At 36.2% G+C, this 20,156-nt stretch overlaps 2 protein-coding genes across 2 annotated transcripts; both read left to right on the plus strand.

The window, feature by feature from the left end:
- The first annotated feature begins 146 nt into the window (after positions 1-146).
- Positions 147-1,552, plus strand: LOC138126536 (uncharacterized). Its single transcript, XM_069042315.1, has 7 exons — positions 147-308; positions 358-441; positions 490-668; positions 720-854; positions 909-964; positions 1,012-1,219; positions 1,267-1,552. The coding sequence occupies exons 2-7, from the start codon at positions 372-374 to the stop codon at positions 1,474-1,476; spliced, it is 858 nt and encodes a 285-aa protein (XP_068898416.1). The 5' UTR covers positions 147-308; positions 358-371; the 3' UTR covers positions 1,477-1,552.
- A 12,280-nt stretch (positions 1,553-13,832) lies between these two features.
- Positions 13,833-16,761, plus strand: LOC138126239 (transcription factor Sp9-like). Its single transcript, XM_069041962.1, has 2 exons — positions 13,833-14,624; positions 15,767-16,761. The coding sequence occupies exons 1-2, from the start codon at positions 14,571-14,573 to the stop codon at positions 16,583-16,585; spliced, it is 873 nt and encodes a 290-aa protein (XP_068898063.1). The 5' UTR covers positions 13,833-14,570; the 3' UTR covers positions 16,586-16,761.
- The last annotated feature ends 3,395 nt before the right edge of the window (positions 16,762-20,156 follow it).

A 20,156-nucleotide genomic window follows, 5' to 3' on the forward strand; every position in this document is an offset into this window, starting at 1 on the left:
CATTTTATTTATCACGTCCAGCGCCTTCATTTTTTAAACATTCGCTCGTGTTCGTAACCTCCCAACAATACATTTTCAAATGACGCGCGCTCGTTCAAATCTAGGGATTTTCTCTGCCACGCAGCTTTCAAGGACACAAGTGTCAAATTTTTGGGATCCAATATTTATTTACCAATTATGTTTGGAATTTAGTAGCGCTAATTTGATAAAAAAAAAATTATTAATAGTCCAAAACAAATCTATGATAAGAGTATTGACGTATTGCGCGTAGTAGAACATATCAAGTTTTCGTACAATATGTTTTAACGGTAACTAGAGAAGACGCACCAAAATTCGAATTAATTAAATATTTTTTAGAATATTTGTGCAAAATGATCCAGAATCTCTCACTAAAGCCTCTCTTTTATTTATTAATTACCCACAGTATTGTCACAGCAGATGGTAAGTTAAACTTGTTTTTTGATTTTTTTTTTAATGAGCCACTTGTAGATCCTTGGGCTTCCAATAACATCAATTCTAACAACGTTTGGCATGGGAAATGGTTTCCACATGCACCAGGAGTCCCGGATGATCAGAATCCCACTGTAGAGATTGGGAAGAAGAATTTGTACGATTCAGAACATGAGATTGTGATGGGAGTGAAAAATCCTAACTGTGATGATGGAAAGGTTGACAGTTTGACAGCAAACAAGTACAAAACGTTACTGTTATTTTTTTAGACAAATCTGCAAGTTGATTGGGATTTCAACCCCATAAATTATACTTGTTTTATGCACGACAGGAAAGTTTTATACAGCCCAAGAAGTGACATTCAACCTATATATTCACGTGACCACATACCTAAAGGTTACAGTGTATGTCCATGAACAATTTATCTATGTAATTGTGTTAATTGGATTAAATTGCAGGCACCACACAGGTGCATGTCAGATGCAATCGAATACAATGTAGTGATACCAACTTAGTAAGTAACTTGGGTCGAGTTATTTTTAATTAATTGAGAGTTTCTAGTGGGACACACAGACCATTGTGGGCTAAATATGGTGAATATACTTTTCTTCCAAAACAGAGATGGGTGCACAATTTAGAACATGGAGCTGTAGTGATGTTGTACCATCCATGCGCTGACAAAAATGAAGTCAATATTTTGAGAGTTTTGGTTAAAAAGTGTCTCTATCGGCATGTCATAACTCCTTACAATTTACTATCGCCAGAACGTGTAAGTTTGGCTGAGACATTTTTACAGAAATTACAAAGAAATTTCAGCCACTAGCGTTGGTCGCTTGGGGTCGACGACTGGAGATGTCCAAAGTTGCGCCAGAGATAGTATTGAACTTTATTAGGAAAAACGCGCTGAAGGGTCCTGAACAGACCCCCAAAGATGGACAGTACGATTTATTGCTTGAAAAGCATGCTGAGGTCGTCAGCGACGTTGGTGATCACGAGCTGTGCAAGCTTTATGATTATATGCAGTAATTGTCTATTAACCAACATGTGCGATTATCTCAATGTCAATCTACATAAGTCAAAAATATAATATATTCTGTTGTAATTGAGTCTTCTCAATAAAAGTACCTCAGACATTCCTAAAATCAAATATTTTCCAAAAGAATGGCGATACCAGTGTGCATAATTTCAATAATAACAATATTGATGATAATAATAATAATAATAATAATAATAAATATATTTCCTACAGGAAGCACCCAATTACAGGAAACAACGTGCTGTACAACTAGATTACAAGCTAATAAATAAGTCACAATAATGATCAACTCTTCAAAAACAACAGTCGGCACTCCACAGCGTCGAGAATTGTCTTCAAAGAGTCAAAGTGAATGTCACACCCTGCAGCGAACCGATCAAAGTTGTTGCACATTAAAATAATCGGCGACTTAAGCAACACATTTGTTCTGTAGCCAGGAATATAAAACGTAGTGTAGTTTCGACTATTCATGCGAGGAACATGAAAGCTAATTTTGCTTAAAAGAAATGAACAATCAATTTTATGATGTACAAGCTTATACAGAAATGATACAACAGCATTTACTCTGCGAGTATACAAAGACTTAAGCTTAAACCTGCCTAATAACATGTTGTTATCATAATTTCTTATAGGGTAAACACCGTCAAGTTGAAAACTTAAAAACTTCAAAAATTTTCGTTGGACTTTCTCGAGTTCATTAATATTTGTGATGTATATAGGATACCATATAAGTGAACAATATTCCAGTTGAGATCTAATCAATGACGTGTACAGTAGCAATAGAGTTTTTGGATTGCTGAAGTCTTTACAATTTCTAAATACAAATCCGTACGTTTTTAGAGCTTTGCTAACAATATTGTTAAGATGATCGTTAAAATTTAATTCCGTATCGAAAGTGACACCCAAATCTTTGAATTTGTAGACTCGTTCCAAACGATGTTGGTCAATTATATACGTATGTTCCTTGACAGAACGAATCCGGGAATATGAGGATACAAAACATTTAGCAGTATTCAAAGAGAGCCGATTTCGAGATGACCATTCAACAACAGCGTCTAAGTTATTTTGTAGTAGATTAAAATCACTATCAGATTCGATTCTAATAAACAATTTAAGATCATCAGCGAAAAGCAACTTTTCACAGGTAATAACATTGACCATATCGTTTATGAAAAGTAGGAATAGAAGAGGTCCAAGGTTTGAGCCTTGCGGAACGCCTGAGGTCGGTGTAAAGGACTTGGATACAAAGTTTTGGTAGGTAACATAGTGGCGCCTATCTAGCAGATATGACTGAAATAAGGCAAGTAAAGAATTATCAAAACCAAACTGTTCAAGTTTTCTGAGTAGAATGAAATGATCGATTTGGTCAAACGCTTTCTGAAAATCTGTATATAGAACGTCCACTTGATATTTAGAGTCAATTGCCTCTGAAACGTATTGCGAAAAATAAGCGAGGTTGGTGAGTGTTGATCTTCTTTCTACAAATCCGTGTTGATGAGGTGAAATATAGTTCTTTACGCCTGCATAAATGCGTTTATATAATATAGATTCTAAGATCTTTGAAAAATTACATATTATGGAAATGGGTCTAAAGTGTTCGATGTTTGACAAATCTCCTTTTTTAAAAATCGGTGAGACCCGTGCTTGCTTCCAAACTGTGGGAAAAGTTGAAGATTTAATTATGAGGTTGAATATCGAAAACAGTGGTGTTACAAATATTTGAGCACAATCCCGAAGAAGGAAACTTGGAATCCCATCAAGCCCAGCAGTCATGGAGGTTTTAAAAGATTTTAGTGAAGATATTATTTCCTCTTCGAAAATTTGTGTAATTGAAATAATATTATGAAAATTAGTGTCAACAGCTCTCTTCGTATATTCAGGATCGGATGCTAAATATACTTGATTGAAAAAAGAGGAAAATGCATCAACAATGTCTTGAGGTGAGGATAGCGTTAGATCATCAAAATGCATCGTGCCAGGTATTCGAGAACGGCCCTTTTTCTGGTGAATGTAACCCCAAAACCTTTTCGGATCTTTCGACAGTTTACATTCAATGGACAACATATATTTTTTGTAGGAAGTAGAAATTAAAAGTTTACATTTAGACCTATATCCTTTAAATTCATTGTAATGTCCAAGATCCTTGGATCTTTTGTATTTACGGAAAAGCCTGTGCTTCATCTGAATTGTCTTTATGATCTCCCTGTCGAACCAAGGTGGATATTTTCGACTTTGGTTTATCAGACGGCGTTTAGGGACATGCAGGTTGAATATTTCATGTAACTTGGCATAAAAAGAAGAACATGCAACATCAACATCAGTCAAATTATTGAGAAACGACCAATCCGTCTGCAATAGAGTATCATATAGTCTGGGAAAATCAGCTTTCTTGAAGTTGAAAAATGACGCTCCATCATTTACCCTGAAGTTCATAAATTTTGGGGTTTGATGTAGAAAACATATATCCAGAGACGGATGATAAGAATCCTCATCTACCAGCTGAAAATTTGATTTGAGCACTTCGCAATTGAAATTAGCAAAAACGAGATCAAGTATACGCTGAGAGGTGTTCAGTATACTGTTGTATTGCCCAAAGTTTACAAAGTTTTGGAAGTTTCGTAGAACTGTAGCGGATCTGTTGTAAACATTGGTACTAAAAGTAGGTGTATTAAAATCACCTAGAACGATGACTTTGTCCTCGTGTACTTCATGCATGCTGCTAAGTATCTCGAAATAATGTTCAAAATCTAAAAAGGAGGTGTAAGGTGGAATGTACACAACTAATATTACCATAGAGGAGGAACAATTAATTGAGATCCTAACTCCTACTGTATCGATGGATGGGATAGAGTCAGAAAGCGTGGCAGTGTTTAGCCTATTACTGCAAAATTTGTTATTTACAGCAATAAGAACACCACCGCCTTTTTTTACACCAAGTGATGAGAAGTTTCTGTCACTTCTATATACTGTATATGAGTTACAAAAAAGTTCATCATCCGTAATATCGTTGGACAGCCACGTTTCAGTTACAGAAATAATGTCATACTCAAGGGTACAGATGTTGTTGTAGAATTCACAGATCTTGGAACGTAGGCCTCGCACATTTTGATAGAGTAGGTTAAACGTCTTACAGTCCGAGGGGAGAGTAACCTTCCTTATGTTGTAGTTGGTTCCACTGCCACCTGCTGAAAATTCTCAGTAGTTTTCTTTGGAAAGTAGTACTTGTTGACGTATGTGTTGGCAGGCCAAAAGTCGGGGTCTCGGATTGTAGGTAGAAGGTGAACCGGAGCTTTAACAATAAAAGCGCTGGAGGTTGGTTTTCTATTAAGGTTAGCGGGTTTTTCCACTTCAAACGAAGCATCTTGGTCAAGTTCTTTAAGCACGGCTAAAATGTCGTCAACTTTCTGATCAGCCGATAAGTTGGAAACGTATGTCCAGCAAAACTTCTGTAGGGGTACAAGCTTAGCTTTAGCTCCTGTTAGAGTTGAAGAATTTTTTGAAACAAAACGTTTGCTGCTTCTGACATCCGTTATGCTGGAAGGAACTGTAGTCTTATGTTGGTTGGAGGAATTAGATGTTTTTTGTTGGTTTGTAGCTACAAAATCAGAGGAAGAGGCAGCAAGAGCGTACGATTTCGGCAAATTAGTTGTAATCATAGAGGCGTCGATAGAGGTGGATTGTAATTGCCTAGTGATGTCAGTGTTTTTTCCCGCTTCTTTCGGACGACAAATCTCCAAATTGGGTGAATTTGCATTTTGAAGTTTTTCTGTATCACTGGGTTGAGAAATATTTACAAAGGACTGACGTCGAACCGCTGTCAAATTATTAGTATTATTATAGACTGTAATATCGGTGGCCAAAGAACTATCCGAGAGTGTATTGGTTTTTACTTCCATATCAGATCGGCGTTTTTCACGTGCAGATTTAAAGGACGGAGACGCTTGCTGGAATGGGCCTTGAGATTTATGTAAATCGAACTTCAAATCGATGACAGCATTGTACAATTGATTGATTAAAGCTGTTTGTGCCACTATAAGGGACTTACAGTTATTTAGCTCGTCATTGAGATTCAAGATCACTTGTTCACAGGAGCACTGCGTTGTGTGATTCTTGAAAAAATCGGTTAAACAGTCCCCAACAACTCCATAGAATAGATCTGCGTCGATGATGGGTGGTTTCGCCTTTGGAGGCATTTCGAAGAATCCAGCAACACCAATTTCACAATTAACTTTGCAGAGATACGAAATATAGCACGTGCACACACACACTAATAAATGAATACTAATAAATGAAGCACCAGATACTGAATTTAAAATAATTATTACAAAAATAAATAGACAAAAAACAGTGTTTTGAAAAAAAGTATCATTACCTGACAGAAGTTTTCTTAAGGATAAATAATATCCGGCCACGATGCCATCTCCTTTTATTAGAAATTCAAAGTTTGCTTAATTAGCTCAAAAACATGATTTGACAGGACCTCCTACGAGTAGTTCGTAATAATGACGTCGTTGTCGGTGGCGCTGCGACTGCGTAAGTAAATCTCCATAATTAAAATTATGAGCGCATTTTTTCATCCTTTACTCCACCATGATCTGACTGTGTTATGTTTATGTCTGAATTTATTTATTAAAAAGTAAAATCCACTCCTCTTTATTGGAATTTTTACCGCCCCCGACAGCGAAACACAGGCACTAACAATAACGACTTGATTATAAATGTAAAACATTTCGCCCATCAGCGGTCACAATGCGCCGAAAGACGGATAAAATTACAAAGAACACCTTATAAAAGAAATTTTGTGTGACAATAAAAGTCACAGCGTCGACACACAAAGGACAAGAATTGGCCGAGGAGAAGGATAAAATACACTAGTTGACCTGGCAGTTTACAATTTCTTCTGACACTCTCCTTTTGTCGGTCCTGTAAAACCGCAGGGGTTTGCAGCCTCTAGCTCGGAAATTATTGCTGGTCCGACCGTCCGCTTTGTTTCATGCCGAAACGTATTAGTTTCTTTAATCACTTTCATAATATCCGTTTCACGGGACCGACCTTCGGAAAGCCATTAGACAACAAAAACCGACAACGCCGTTGATTAATTAATTTCCGAGGGGTTGTCATCTGGGGCTCGCAACGACCATTCAAGATGTCGAAGAGGTAGAAGTATCGAATTCGCGTCTCGGGGGACAAGTCCTCGTTGGGTTATTTTTGCGATATTTGATATTTTAATATCAAAAAGCTCGGGGCGCACCGGTTTGTAACCTGTTGGGTCAGGTGCAGCGAAAAGTTTTGAGAGCCGTGCAAACGCATTCTTTCGAATCGTCACTTTTGTACCTACTTTTGCCCAAAAAAATTCTATTCAAGCTCATGGGAACGCACTTGACACTCGATATTTCCCAAACTTGAATGGCCGAGCACCATTAAACCGATTAAACAGTGTGCTGAGGGGTTATTCCGTTCTCTTTCATTATTTGCAACGATTAATGTGTATTTTGACAGGATGATTAATGTTATAAATTCCAGGAGGACGGCCGCGCCAAATTCTAAAACACACAACGCATTTTTTCCCGAGGGCGCCTTCTTTGAAGTACACCAATAAAATTTGTTTATGGATTCGTCGTATTGTAGGACTCTAATCCCTTGATTTACAACACCTGGAAGCGGCGAGCGGGAAACCCTGGTTCAGGGAACAAACAGTTCTTGCACCGTGTAAATAATTTTATTGCAACAATCGTGTCTGGGTGTTTTCGGATACGGGATGGAAGTGTTTTTAAGTGTAACTCATCACCGCTGCAAGAACACCATCAGGAGGCGGTTGTAAATCAGGCGAGTGCTGACCAGGCAAGAACATAAATCAAGACCCGCGGGCTCGATGACGACCGCCACCGGACAATGCGGCACATTTAGCAAAAGCCGAGGGGACACTGGCCGTTCAAAGAGAATTTTATGTTAGCGCTGTGATCTTACATTTTGTATTTTGATAGGCGTGAAACTTGGGGCACTCCTATTATGGTCGGGCCTTTATCATCGATGACTTCTTTCTTGTCGGCGGCGTAATTGATCTACAACTGACGTTTATGTAATTGATGGCGACCAAAATTTTTTTCGGTGTTGGGAAAACGTCGAAGCTTAATTTGTAGCGTAATTATTATTCTGGTGAAATACAGGGTGTAACAGAAAAAAGTGCATTTATTTTAACTGGTAATAGGACCCATCTATTACAATAACTTTTCTAAATAATTTTTTTTCGAAAACAAATTCTGAAGGGTTTTAAAAATTAATCTAAATTTAATAAAGATTTGCTTACCCGCCTATGGAACGAAACAAGGAGGTAACAAAAAGCAAACGAAAGTGACACCTTTTTATTCTAGATCGCAATTTCGGGAAAAAACTTAACTGGAAAACATACTGATTGGTAAAAAACAATCAATTAAAAGTGCAATACGAAGGGAATAAAAACATTCAGTTTTTACGATTCCTGTTTTCAGATTTATAAAATTGCATTCAACGTGAACGGCACGTCAAAATAAAGGGGGGACAAATGGCAATTCAATTTTGCAAATTCCAAGAAACTTGATTTAGAAACATTGTTGTAATTGATGAGTACTATTACCAGTTAAAATAAATGCACTTTTTTCTGTTACACTCTGTATTTATCGGCGAAGAGTAAAAGCAGGAAGCGTTTAATAATTTCCTGAAGGATCTCGCAAATTATATAATACTTACTTAATTGGCTCATTAGTTACAGGATGGTAATAATGCAGCATCATTTAATGTAAAACAAAAATTTCTCATTTTTAGCCTGCAATTACTGCTAAAGTAGGAATTATGTTGGTATAGCACCGTTTTCTGCCACCCTAAAAGCTCTCTTTTGAACATTTCAGAATTCGTTTTTGCACCATCGCCAAAGTTGATTTTAGGAAAGGTTGTGGAGATAAAGTTAATGTTTGCTAATTAGTAATTATCCTACGACTTTTTTTTTTATAAGCGGGAAGTTTACACCATGGACCAAAAAGTGCTTTATAGACAAATTGTCTACATGATTTTTGGCAACATCGTTGTCCCTCTAAAATAAAATTATTACAGAAAAAATAATTAATAAAACTCCAATACATGAATCAGGTAGACTACGTCCCACTGATAGAATGCATTTTTTAAATATCCTTAGATAACAAAATCCCCAAACCATAACATTATAGCTATTAAGACAACAAGTGTTTTATAGACGATTTAAAAATCGAGATCGTAGTTTAAATCAGAGCGACCGCAGGGAGCGAGGATTTAATAGATCGAGATTTTTAAACTATAAAACACGCGTTGTCTTCAAGATTTTTTCTAACACTAACATCTTATCAGAAATTTTAATAAATTCAGAAATTATTCGAGGCGCGTCACAATACACAAAATGCGCAGATTGCCGTGGGTATATGGTAATAATATCAACAAATTTGGAAAAAAACAATTTTCATCGTTGAAATGTGCCAAAACGTTCCAGAAGAAATAAGAAAAAAGGGGCAATTTGTTACCAATAAAGTCTAAAAGTGCATATGAAAAGGTGTATGTTTCGTTTCAAGGCCGGAACAATGAAAAAAGCATCACGGAGGTAACGGAAGATGTCATTTTGGCTTTTCTTGATATGACGTAGGTGTGTAGAACTTCATTAAAAGTTAATTTACGTTACGGCAAGAATCATTTGAAGAAAATGTAAAGATTGCCAGTTTTCGATGGCCGGCCACTTGCATTGGATGAAACAACAGAAGATAAAGAAGAAGATGTTAGGAACAAGAGCACGAAGCTAATGTGGCAGTTCCAATTCAATAATTGTACTTTTCACTTTTATGATAATTACTGTAAAAATGATGAATAAAATGTTACTCGAATAATATGTGTGAGCGTATTTTATGACTCTATAAGATACGTTGCTATTGACGACGTGTCTTATAGAGAAAGCGTATTTTATGAGAAACATAAGGTGTGAGCTCAAATGCACCATAGAAACAGTATAAGATATTAGTGTTAGAAAAAAATATTAAGAAAGTATCATAGATTGTGTAATATCTTGAAGCATTCGCGCCATTGATTCTCATTGGTTGTTATTTCAAATTTGAAATTGTCAGTTCTGTCAAGTGATTTAAGCATTTAGATTTGAGATTTTTCATCTTCAGAGCTTTGTTTTGCGATTCTCTGGTTTTGAAAGTTCTTCGTTTTGATCGTGTTGCTATTTTGATCTGTTCCGTTGCGATTTTTTGTTGATTTTTTTAAATTTGTGAAGTGAGTGCGTGCCTCAAGAATCTAGCATTATGAACACTTTAAGTGACATTACAAACATCGAAAATGATACAGAGGTAATTTTTGTTCATGCATTAAATAGGAGTACACTTGCTTTCAAAACTTTCGCGTACACGTTCAAAATCAAGTAACGACGATTTTGCAAAATTTAAGCAGTGTGAACGAGTAATTTTGAACTTAGGTTAAAGATGACATTGACAGCAATTTAAAAAATTATGATCTATCTTCTACTCACGATCCCTTCTTGTTCCCACCCACCTCTTCTTTACTTATTAGTTGTAGAACAGTGCGTTTATTTAGCCCATTATGAGTAGCAACACTTCTTATGGACCATTCCTCTTCTAATTTGGAAAGCATCAAAACTTTGCCTTGCTCTGTCAGTCGAGCCATTTTGACTTTTCAAAAGTTTAAATGTCAGAGTTGATTAATTACAACCCTGATTTAATACAGCGAAAAATAGGTGTACGGGAAAGTTTTGAAAGCAAGTGTACATATTAAATAATCTCTTGCTTAAAAACTTTGAGCATTTCTTAAAAAATTGTAAAAATACATCCATGTAGAGATTCATAGTATCTTAATTGTTTACGCGAAAATAAATAATGTTAACGTATAATCTTTCACACTTCACAGTATCTCCCTGACCAATAAATTATGCATTTTCCATAGATCACAGCTAAAGCAGCAAGTGAGCACAATAATAATTTTTAGAAATTAAAAATTAAAAATGTATCCTTTACAAGGCAGGTTGTCGTTTTAGTTGGCATGTTTTGAGACTATTTACACTCATTTTCTGCAAACTATTGTTTAGAAAAATATGGGAGAATAAAAAGAGACAACAGGAATTTCCAAATTAATTTTGTAACTACACTTTTTCCAGGTTGAAGATACATTTTCGTTCTAATTTAATATGAATTGTTCTTTTTGCTATTTCAAGTTGTAAAAGCTATAATGTTTAATAAAATATTGTCGTCAAAACAATTACATATTATTATGCATTGCCTAACTTTGAAACGGATCGCAAATGTCACAATAACATTTTGTTATTAAATTCATCTGGAAAAGATTTTTCCGTAACAATATTCTTCTGCATCTTGTGGATTAATTCCCGCCAGTAGTAATCCTACGCCGATGATGTTGTTTACGGCATTGCAGCTGTCAATCCGAATGAATTTTCAGTACAAGTGTTTTCCAGTTGTTTAAGCTGTTGTTGAAATGATTGATTCTTCGAGTATGGATGATGTAACAAATGTTATACATGATTATTCTTTGATGCATTTCTTGTAAACAAGTGAGAGAACTACACCATCGCTTAGTTCTATATTTATACTTCACTTTAATGTTCCTTTCGTTGCTAAAATCAATTTCATCAAATGAACTGTTGATTAAGAAACATGACGGTTCTGCTTATTCAATTGTAAGGAAAAAATACAAAGCGTTTTATACTTATACAGGGTTGTGATTATTTATGGAACCGGCTCCGTCCTGCTAAAATGGTTTACGCTAGAACCCTGAAATTTTAAATGCACTTGGGACTCATTAAAGCTACTTATTAAATTGAAAACAAAACAAAAAATATCCATAAGTTTTCAAAATAGAAAGCCAACTTGATTTTTTTTAAATGGGAAAACACGTAAATGAAGCAGCATTAAAATCCGTCAAAAATTAGAGAAAATCAAACCTACGGCAGTAGGAAATGTCGCAGTTCGATTATTGCATTTCTCATTGAAACATCTGATCGAGAATATTAACATATAACATAAGTTTGATATTCGAAACTTGATCATTCAGTTAATTAGGTATACAGTAATAATTGTTTTCTAAGTTTTGTACTCTTAAAATTTGATATCGTTTCACACACCTTGCTATAAATGCTTTCAATGAAACTAAAATGACAAAACTAAACGAAGCAACGAAAATTTAATAAAATATTTCAATTAATATTTGAACAATAGGTATGTTTCACATTTGTTAAAAAATTTGTTTTCTAACAATCTGTCGAAAAAATCACCAAACCTATTATATTATTTAATTCTAAAAAAAAAATAAGCCTTTTAAGGATGCCCCATTTAACCCTTGCTCCCATTTAAAAAAATCAAGTTGGCTTTATAGTTTGAAAACTTATGGATAAAAAAATATTTTAAAACATTTGAAAAGTAGCTTTCAATGAGTTCTAAGTCTACTTAAAATTTCAGGGTTCTAGCTTAAACCATTTTAACAGGACGGAGCCGTACATAATCGCAACTCTGTATATTTCAAAATATTTATTGTCTTATTCCTCAGAATATCAAAAGTTACCGAGTCAGAATCCTTTGTATCGACAACTAACTGTTTTCTTCACAAGACATGTTAGATATTTGGATCTTAAAGTAGATAATATTACACAATACATAGTGTAACGAAATTTTTCAAAAGTTGTTGTTTACGTATTTTTGGATTATTTATGTTAAATTAATATTAGCCGATTACAAAAACACCACTAGTTCTTCTGAAGTATTAACTTTCGCTTCATAGTGTTATCCTACCCATTACTTTTATGAAATTATGTAAATTTTGGTACAAAGAAGTAGTCAAAGCTGCTTCTAAAAATCAGAGAGCATTTTCGAACGCAGTAGAATATGTACGAGGGCGGTCCCGTAATGAATTAGCCTGACCTATTAAGAAACTCCTTTCAGTTAAAAAAATAATAGGCATATGCTTTAAACTTTAATTTGTTTATGCCTAAAGTTTGACGTTTCTCCATGCTTTTGTTATAAAGTTATAAACCTTGAAAGAACACGTTGTTTTCAACTTTTTCAAAATGAGTACCGGAGCGCAATAAAATTTTCGCCCAAAGAGGGTCATTCCCCGGCCGAAATCAAAAAACTTGTCCGGGGATTCTACCCCTTTCATATGCCATAGTAAAAAACTAGGTCAAAGAATTTCGGCTTAGCAGAGAATCAGTTGAAGATGTGCAACATGAGGGTCGTACGCTCGTACTGTTGACTTCGGAAACCGACGATTGAAGATAAGGGAGATTGCCGAAAGGTTAGAGCTTTTCAAAGGGACCGTGCATCGTGCTTTCCACCACCTTCGTATAAAAAAAATAGTGCAAACTGGGTCCCAAAATTTCTTTCTGTCTTTCAGAAGCCTGAACGTGTGCGATGTGCTAATGCATTTTTAGCGCTCTGCCACGGCAAAAAAACAAAAATAATAGATTCCATTGTTACGGGAGACGAAACAATGGTTCTTTATTATGATCCTGAAAGCAATTGGGAATCCATGGAGTGGCGCTATAATGGTGAGGCACCCCCAAGGCAAAGGTGTTAAAATCGACCCAAAAAATTCTGACTACAATCTTTTGGGATTGCGAGAGTATTCTGCTTATTGATCTTAAGGAACGTAATACTACTGTCAATGGGACATGTTATGCTTCCTTGCTGCATAGGTTACGATTAGAAATTAAAGCAAAACGACGAAGAAAACTTGCCCGTGGTGTGCTGCTGTTGCAAGACAATGCTCTTGTCCAGCAACAATTGCAAAGGGTGCTTTACAAGCCACCTTATAGTCCTGATATGACCCCACATGGCAATTTTTTATTTCCGGCTTTGAAAAAGACCTTCTTGGGAGAAAATTTAAGACGGATGATCAGTTGAAGTCCGCTGTTTTGGAGCACTTTGAGGGCAAACCTCCAGAGTATATCTCGTGGGGGTTTATAATTGTTAATTAATCGGTGTGAATAGTTATTCACATTAGAGACAGTAGGGGTATTTTACAGCGCGAAAACTAGGTTTCAGGCACGAGACGAAGCCGAGTACCTGACTAGTTGGAGCGCTGTAAAATACCTACCGTACGACATTTGTTCTATTAAACTTTTCGGCCAACCAAATGTTTTATTTTGCAGATTTTCATGAAATACCAAATGTCAAACTTTCTGACATACGGAGCTAGGTTGTATTTTCCCTATTATGATTATTACTTATTAGCCATTAGTTTACCACCACCCTTTTTGTAGGCAAATCATTGTGATCATTGATCGCATTCCTGATGTATCAAATGTATTTTAAGATAATCGCAACGGAAGTGTGCTGTCTTACATAATTAACACGACATTTATCAATTCTTAATTAATAAATGATTGGCTACCCTTATCAATATTAAAAAAATAAATTTTCGATTGCAATTTATTTTTCATGATAGACGCCGACATCAATTTGTAAGGCAATAAACCAAATGATATTTTCAGTGAAGGGGTGGAATTCTTTAATTGAAACCTGTAGTGACATCAATAAACCAAGAGCAATCGATTATTTGATTCATTATCCGTTTAATATTCATCTCGACTTAAGAAAGTGTGTCTCGAACAACCTCCAACTAAGCAATTCCCTTTCATATTTTTCTTCCACAAAAGACATCAAACTTGACGCTCGTAAAACACCGATCAGCATAAACCAATCGATCGCTAATCAAATATTAACCCATCATTAAAGTCCGTGAGGGGTCGGAAAAGTGAAAATTGCACAAAGCCTGGTCATCAAGATTTGCCTCGGGAGCGGCACCACTTCTGGAGCGTATGAAAGTGACACACTGGGAACGGCCACAGAGTAACGATCTCTGTGCTGCGAGAGTGCCTCCCTCGGGGCCGCTCCTTCGAGGGTCAGCCGCAAAGGACCCGAGTCCGGGAATGCCCCGGAGCGGTATCTGTTCCCGATGTCGCGCACTTCCTTCGCGCAGCCCCGCCTCCAAACACCAAGATCGTCATCTGGGGCCCCTTAGACGCCGCAATCTCAGTTATTAGTGCGCCGTTTAAGTGTCCGCTATGATGGCTTCCCCGGTCCAACTACAGTATCAGACGGGCAGTGCGCAGCCGCAGGTGCGTGTACCTAATCATAGTAATCTTCTTCGACACCCTTTCATTAGTGCTTACGATTTTATTAATGCTCTGCTATGATGATTACCGACTGTTGATTGGTAATTTCATTACGGTTCGTTTCGATAATTGCAAAAACTGTTATGTGTGCTGCTCACCGTCAATATTTTGTCTTCGCTATCATTACTAAATTACAGACTCACCAGAGATTGTTACACGACATTCCGCTCTAATGCCAGGCTCGGGTTTAAGGGTTTTCGCCTGGAAGACCGATTTTCTGAGGTGAACCGTGCAACAATTACCCACGACCTGGAAGCACTTATTGCTACCAGAAGCACAAACCATAAAGCTCTCCATTTCGCACGAAAATTCAAAATTAGAGGCAAAATCAAAATTCTTCAATTTCACTCAGTTTCACTTTAAACAAATTTGTCGTTTGTATAATTGCAAAATTTTCAAAGTGGCGTCAAAAAACGAAAACCCACAATTTGAGTCAATTTTCTGACAAAATTTAATTAACTAATCCGAGTCAAGACGTGGCTGCAAAAATTAAGAAAGTTTCTGAAATTTAGACAAATTTATTAGAACATATTTGTTCAACTGAAGATTTTTCAAAATTTGGAAAATTTCGAATTTTGTTCCATATTCTATGAGTGATAATTTTGAACATACCTAATATACGTAGTGATTTTGTAAATCTTCAGTATCTACCTGATTTGCTGTCCGTTTTTTCAAACTGGACGTTATTACTCCAAAAATCAAAATTTAACTTTGTTTTATTTATTTTTCCAAAAATTGAGAAACTTTAAAATGTTGGTCAAATTCTTAATAATAATTTCTAATTTATTTTAAAACTTGTATAAATCAAATATTTATAAACAATTTTACCATTTCACCAGTCTTGCAATTATCCCGGCTTTTCCTAAAGATTTCAGTTTCTTAAAAGTTTCTTGGAACTCCTGTTCCACTACTTTTACTATAATATATTTTTATAACTCTTTTTATTTATAAGTATTTATACTTTCAATTACTTGAAAATTAGATTGTATTGTTATTTTCCATCCCAAAAAACGACTGTAAATTATTTTTGTTTATTTTTTCTTCATTTGTTTTTTTTCCTTTTTTGACGAATGTGTTTGTTGCAGATGGCTCCGTTGAACCTGCTGGCGCCGACGTGCCCCAGGATGTACCAGCCGCAGCCGTTCACCCACCCCCAAGTGTCTCCGGCATCGACGACTTCCTGCGGTAGCGACGGCTACGTCTCCCAGGTCCCGATGGAAGCGGCGCGTTCGCCTTTAGAGTTCTCCCCGCACTACCAATCATCCTACTCGCACAACTACAACAACCAGTACTGGTTCCACCACTCGCCGCCCCCAGCCGACATCGCGACGAGCGGCTACCAACCCCAGCAGCAGCAACAATACCAGTGGTTGCACCAAAACACCTACATGCCCAGTTTTCCGTCGATGAAGATAATAAAACCGGAAGTGTCGATGAGCGAGTACTCGGGGTACACGTCCAGCAGGGCCCGGAAGTGCATAAAGTGCCAATGTCCCAACTGCGTGCGCGAAGAGAACGGGTTGAGGAGGCCCTCGGCGAAGAAGGTCCACATCTGCCACTACCCCGGGTGCGACAAAGTGTACGGTAAGACGTCGCATCTGCAGGCGCATCTGAGGTGGCACACCGGGGAGAGGCCGTTCTTGTGCAGCTGGCTCTTCTGCGGGAAGAGGTTCACCAGGTCCGACGAGCTGCAGAGGCACGTGCGGACGCACACCGGGGAGAAGAGGTTTGCGTGTACGATCTGTGCGAAGAGGTTCATGAGGTCGGACCATCTCGCCAAGCACGTCAAGACGCACAAGAACTCGAAGAAGAGTGACGTGAAAAGTGAGAATGTGACGCAGCTCGCGGGTGCGGTTAGTACCGAAGCGACCGGGTACACCGGGTACGCATCTGGAAGTTTTTGAACAATGGGCTCGCATCGAGCTTGAACTTCGACTCTTTGTCTTTTAGGAGCTTTGGGACCAGTGCAAGAAGGATGTTGCCAAATGTCTTGACCCACTACGAGGACTACTGACGACTTTGTATTTTTGTATAGTGACTGTTGTAAATATCATTACTTTAATAAACGATTCTGCGACGACTTGCTCTTTTATTTTCGGTATTTTTTCTTTTTGTTTTCTCTCTTTCCGCTGACTCACTTCGTTGGCGCTTACGGCCATCGAGTGCCGAGCTTTAATTTCATTCCAATAGGCGGAAACGGGCTTATTTATAAAGCTGTATATCATATCAAAGTGATTTTCTCAACTTACACGACTCGTTTTTCAGGATATAATTCACTGTTTGCCTATCAATTACAGGCAAATATTAATTAATTGTTTTTTTTGTATGTGTACATTCAACATCGGTCGAATAATTTTAAATAAATTAGTTTCCTAGTAAAACGTGTTGTTGCCACACGTGTTCCAAAAAAACCAAATTAACGAAATTGTTTGATTACTCCCTCTGCTCCAAAAAAATGTTGTTGAATGACCGGATAGTGGTTTTTTAAGCGAGCCGATGCCGTTATAATCTATTAAAACTCATTAAATTTCATACATTTTAACGATTAATTTCAACAAGTTGATTAAGTGTACGGTCCGATTATGTGGAATGGACAAGATGGCTTCTACTTTGATATTAAGATAAATGAGAGGATGTAATGTGGTCAAATTATCACGTCCTAGCCTTAGGTTCGGTTATGTAAAGCTTGCCGCTCCTAAAATCTCGTCTTTAATGAGATTTTCGTAAAAAACAAGAAAACAAAATGAGAAAAGTTGATACAGGTTCAAATTGAAAACATCCGATATTGACAACATTTTTACGCAAATAAATAGGAATAAATGAAAAATTGTGTTGGTTGAAAGAAGAGATGGTAGAAATGAATTTTGGTCTTCAATATAATTTTAAAATTTTGAGATTGTCAAAAATTAAAATGTTTCGCTACTTACTTACGTAAAGAATTTTTTTAAATTGTTCAAAACCACGCCCCCAATATCACATTTAATAACGTAAGGACATTCCACAAATGAAGTAATTTTGTTTCAATATTGCTCAAGTTTCATTTTATAAATAAAATTTGACAAAGAGAACGTAATGACAATTAATGTCATTAATATTATAAAGATTATGCCCGTTTTACACTTTCAATAGTGTCAAAGAATGACATTGACGACTAGAATTTATTACTCTGTACAGTCGTTGACCAAAATAAAATAGGACAAAGTGTTACCTTAGACAGTTTCACAATTCAAAAATTTGTGTAGTGTAACTGAGGCGTATGTGTCTTGACTTGACGATTGATTTACAAAAAGTTAGGTTGTGTTTTTTCACTTGTCATCTCGTCACTGTCACTTTGTTCAAATGAATGATTCTGAGTTTTTGAAATATTGTCGAATGATGACACTTATCAGAATTGTTTTTTTATTTTTGACACTTTTGTTTCCTAAAGGTGCAAATCCACGATGAGATATTTTCATGCAATTTTGGTCTCATGATACAAACATTTCACCAACAACTTGCAGGAGACAACATCTCGTGCACCTTTAATTTAGTTACATTACAAAAGTCACATTTATGAAGCTCATGTCCAATAAATCTTTACTTGGTAAAAATACAAAGACAAAAACAAATCAGAATTACTTTAATTTAATCAGTAAAAAGACGTAACATTGCTTTTGAAATCAGCAATGTTAAAATGGACAAAAACTGAAAAATTAGTCAAATCGGGTTCGCGCAGAGCAAGCAACTTTGAAAGTCAAAGTCACTAGCTTTAGCTTTACTACCAACAGAAAATCAGATTTTCATGGCTTGCTTAGATGCACATGTATATGAAATTAAGTATAAAACAAATTCACTTTGTTTTGGCATAATTAGTGGCCATGGAAATTTTGCGTTTTGTTTGGTAGTAAAGCTGTCTGTTGAATTAGGTTATGTTTTTCTAAGTTTGAGGTTACAATAAATAGTAGTGCATTGTTGTCAGTTTTACTAGTTTGCAATAGAAGAATACTGAGACATCGTGGGAAATTCACCAACATGTTATGGTCATTTTGATAAGTCTGCATGTCAGGCATTTTAGTGATGGAAACAGTGTGTCCAACGTTAAAAAAATAAATCTTGGCCTCCCATTATGCAGAAACAACGTGAACGATATTTATCTTGTTACCAGAACCCTCAATTTTTTACCTGGGAAGTTTAAAATTAGTACTAGTACTAGCAATGGAGCTGCGAACTACTAATGTCTAAAGTTATTTTTTTAACGTTGAACGGCCATCTTGCTATTTTTGATTTTGACATCTGTCATCCATACATATGGGCGACTCGTGTTACACCGCATCGGTGGCATCGGTTAAATATTGTGTAATGATTTCGTTATTTCCCTTTTTAGAGGCTTTTTTTTAATGAGGATAATTTAATTATTAAGTATTTCGTGTAATTATTGGTTAATAAATCATGAGAAATGCTTCAAATGACCTTGCATTTGACTAGGTCCGCCTGTGGACATTTCAACTCCTAGGATTTGAAGTGTTTCAAGTTCGGTTACAAAAAAAGCCACTTCAACCGTTTCTACAGAGATACCTACACAAAGGCGCGATTTGGGACTGCTTGAAGATAAAATAATAAACACAAATATCATAAGATCATTTTGTTAGCAAATCAATTCGCAAATGATGTTTCTGCAACAATATCCTTCTGCATCTTTTACCAACCCATTTACCTGTTTGTTTTCGCAGCCAAGATGCTTGAAAATTTTTAGTTTTCTTTTCCTTCTCCAAATTCAGAAGCGACTTTATTTACGGATCTTAACACAGTAGACAGATCAGCGTCTTTAGAGATTGGAACCTTTGATAAATCGCACCCGCAGCAACAACAATCCTGTCAGAAAATCTGTTGCGTAAGGTGTAAAACCAATCGTGCGGAAGAAGCAGAAAAAGAAGAACTTATTTATTATTTGATGAACTTCTTGTATACAACTCGAAGAAGAAATTACACCATCGTTTGATTCTATATTTATACTTCTCTTAAATGTTCTCCTTTCGTTGCTAAATTCAGTTGAACTCTTGATTAAGAAACATGACGGTTCTGGTTATTCAACCGCAAGAAGAAACAACTTTTTATATTTTTAATTTACAAGTTTTCAATTTTCTTTTCTAAAATTTTTATTTTGTTATTCTTCAGAATATCAAATGTTTACTGATTGGTTAATAATGGATCTTAAATTTACTAATGTCGGAATGTACAGTTGCGGAAATCAAATTTCGAGCAGTATTGTCACTTTCATAACGTAAATACGTTAATAACCTCATTTTTTACTCTTGTCATTTTTTGTCTTGTATTAGTGTCCACAACAGTAATATGTTAACATTCTCTACTGGGTGGGATTGTCATTGTCTTCATAAACACAATGTTCTAAATTACTTTTTCCTTTATTTTAATTAACAAAAATTGAAAACATTTAAACAATTTTTCCTCTTTAATTTGGATGCATACAGAAAACAA

This window comes from Tenebrio molitor, chromosome 3, assembly GCF_963966145.1.
Source record: "Tenebrio molitor chromosome 3, icTenMoli1.1, whole genome shotgun sequence".
NCBI classification, from domain to species: Eukaryota; Metazoa; Arthropoda; class Insecta; order Coleoptera; family Tenebrionidae; genus Tenebrio; species Tenebrio molitor.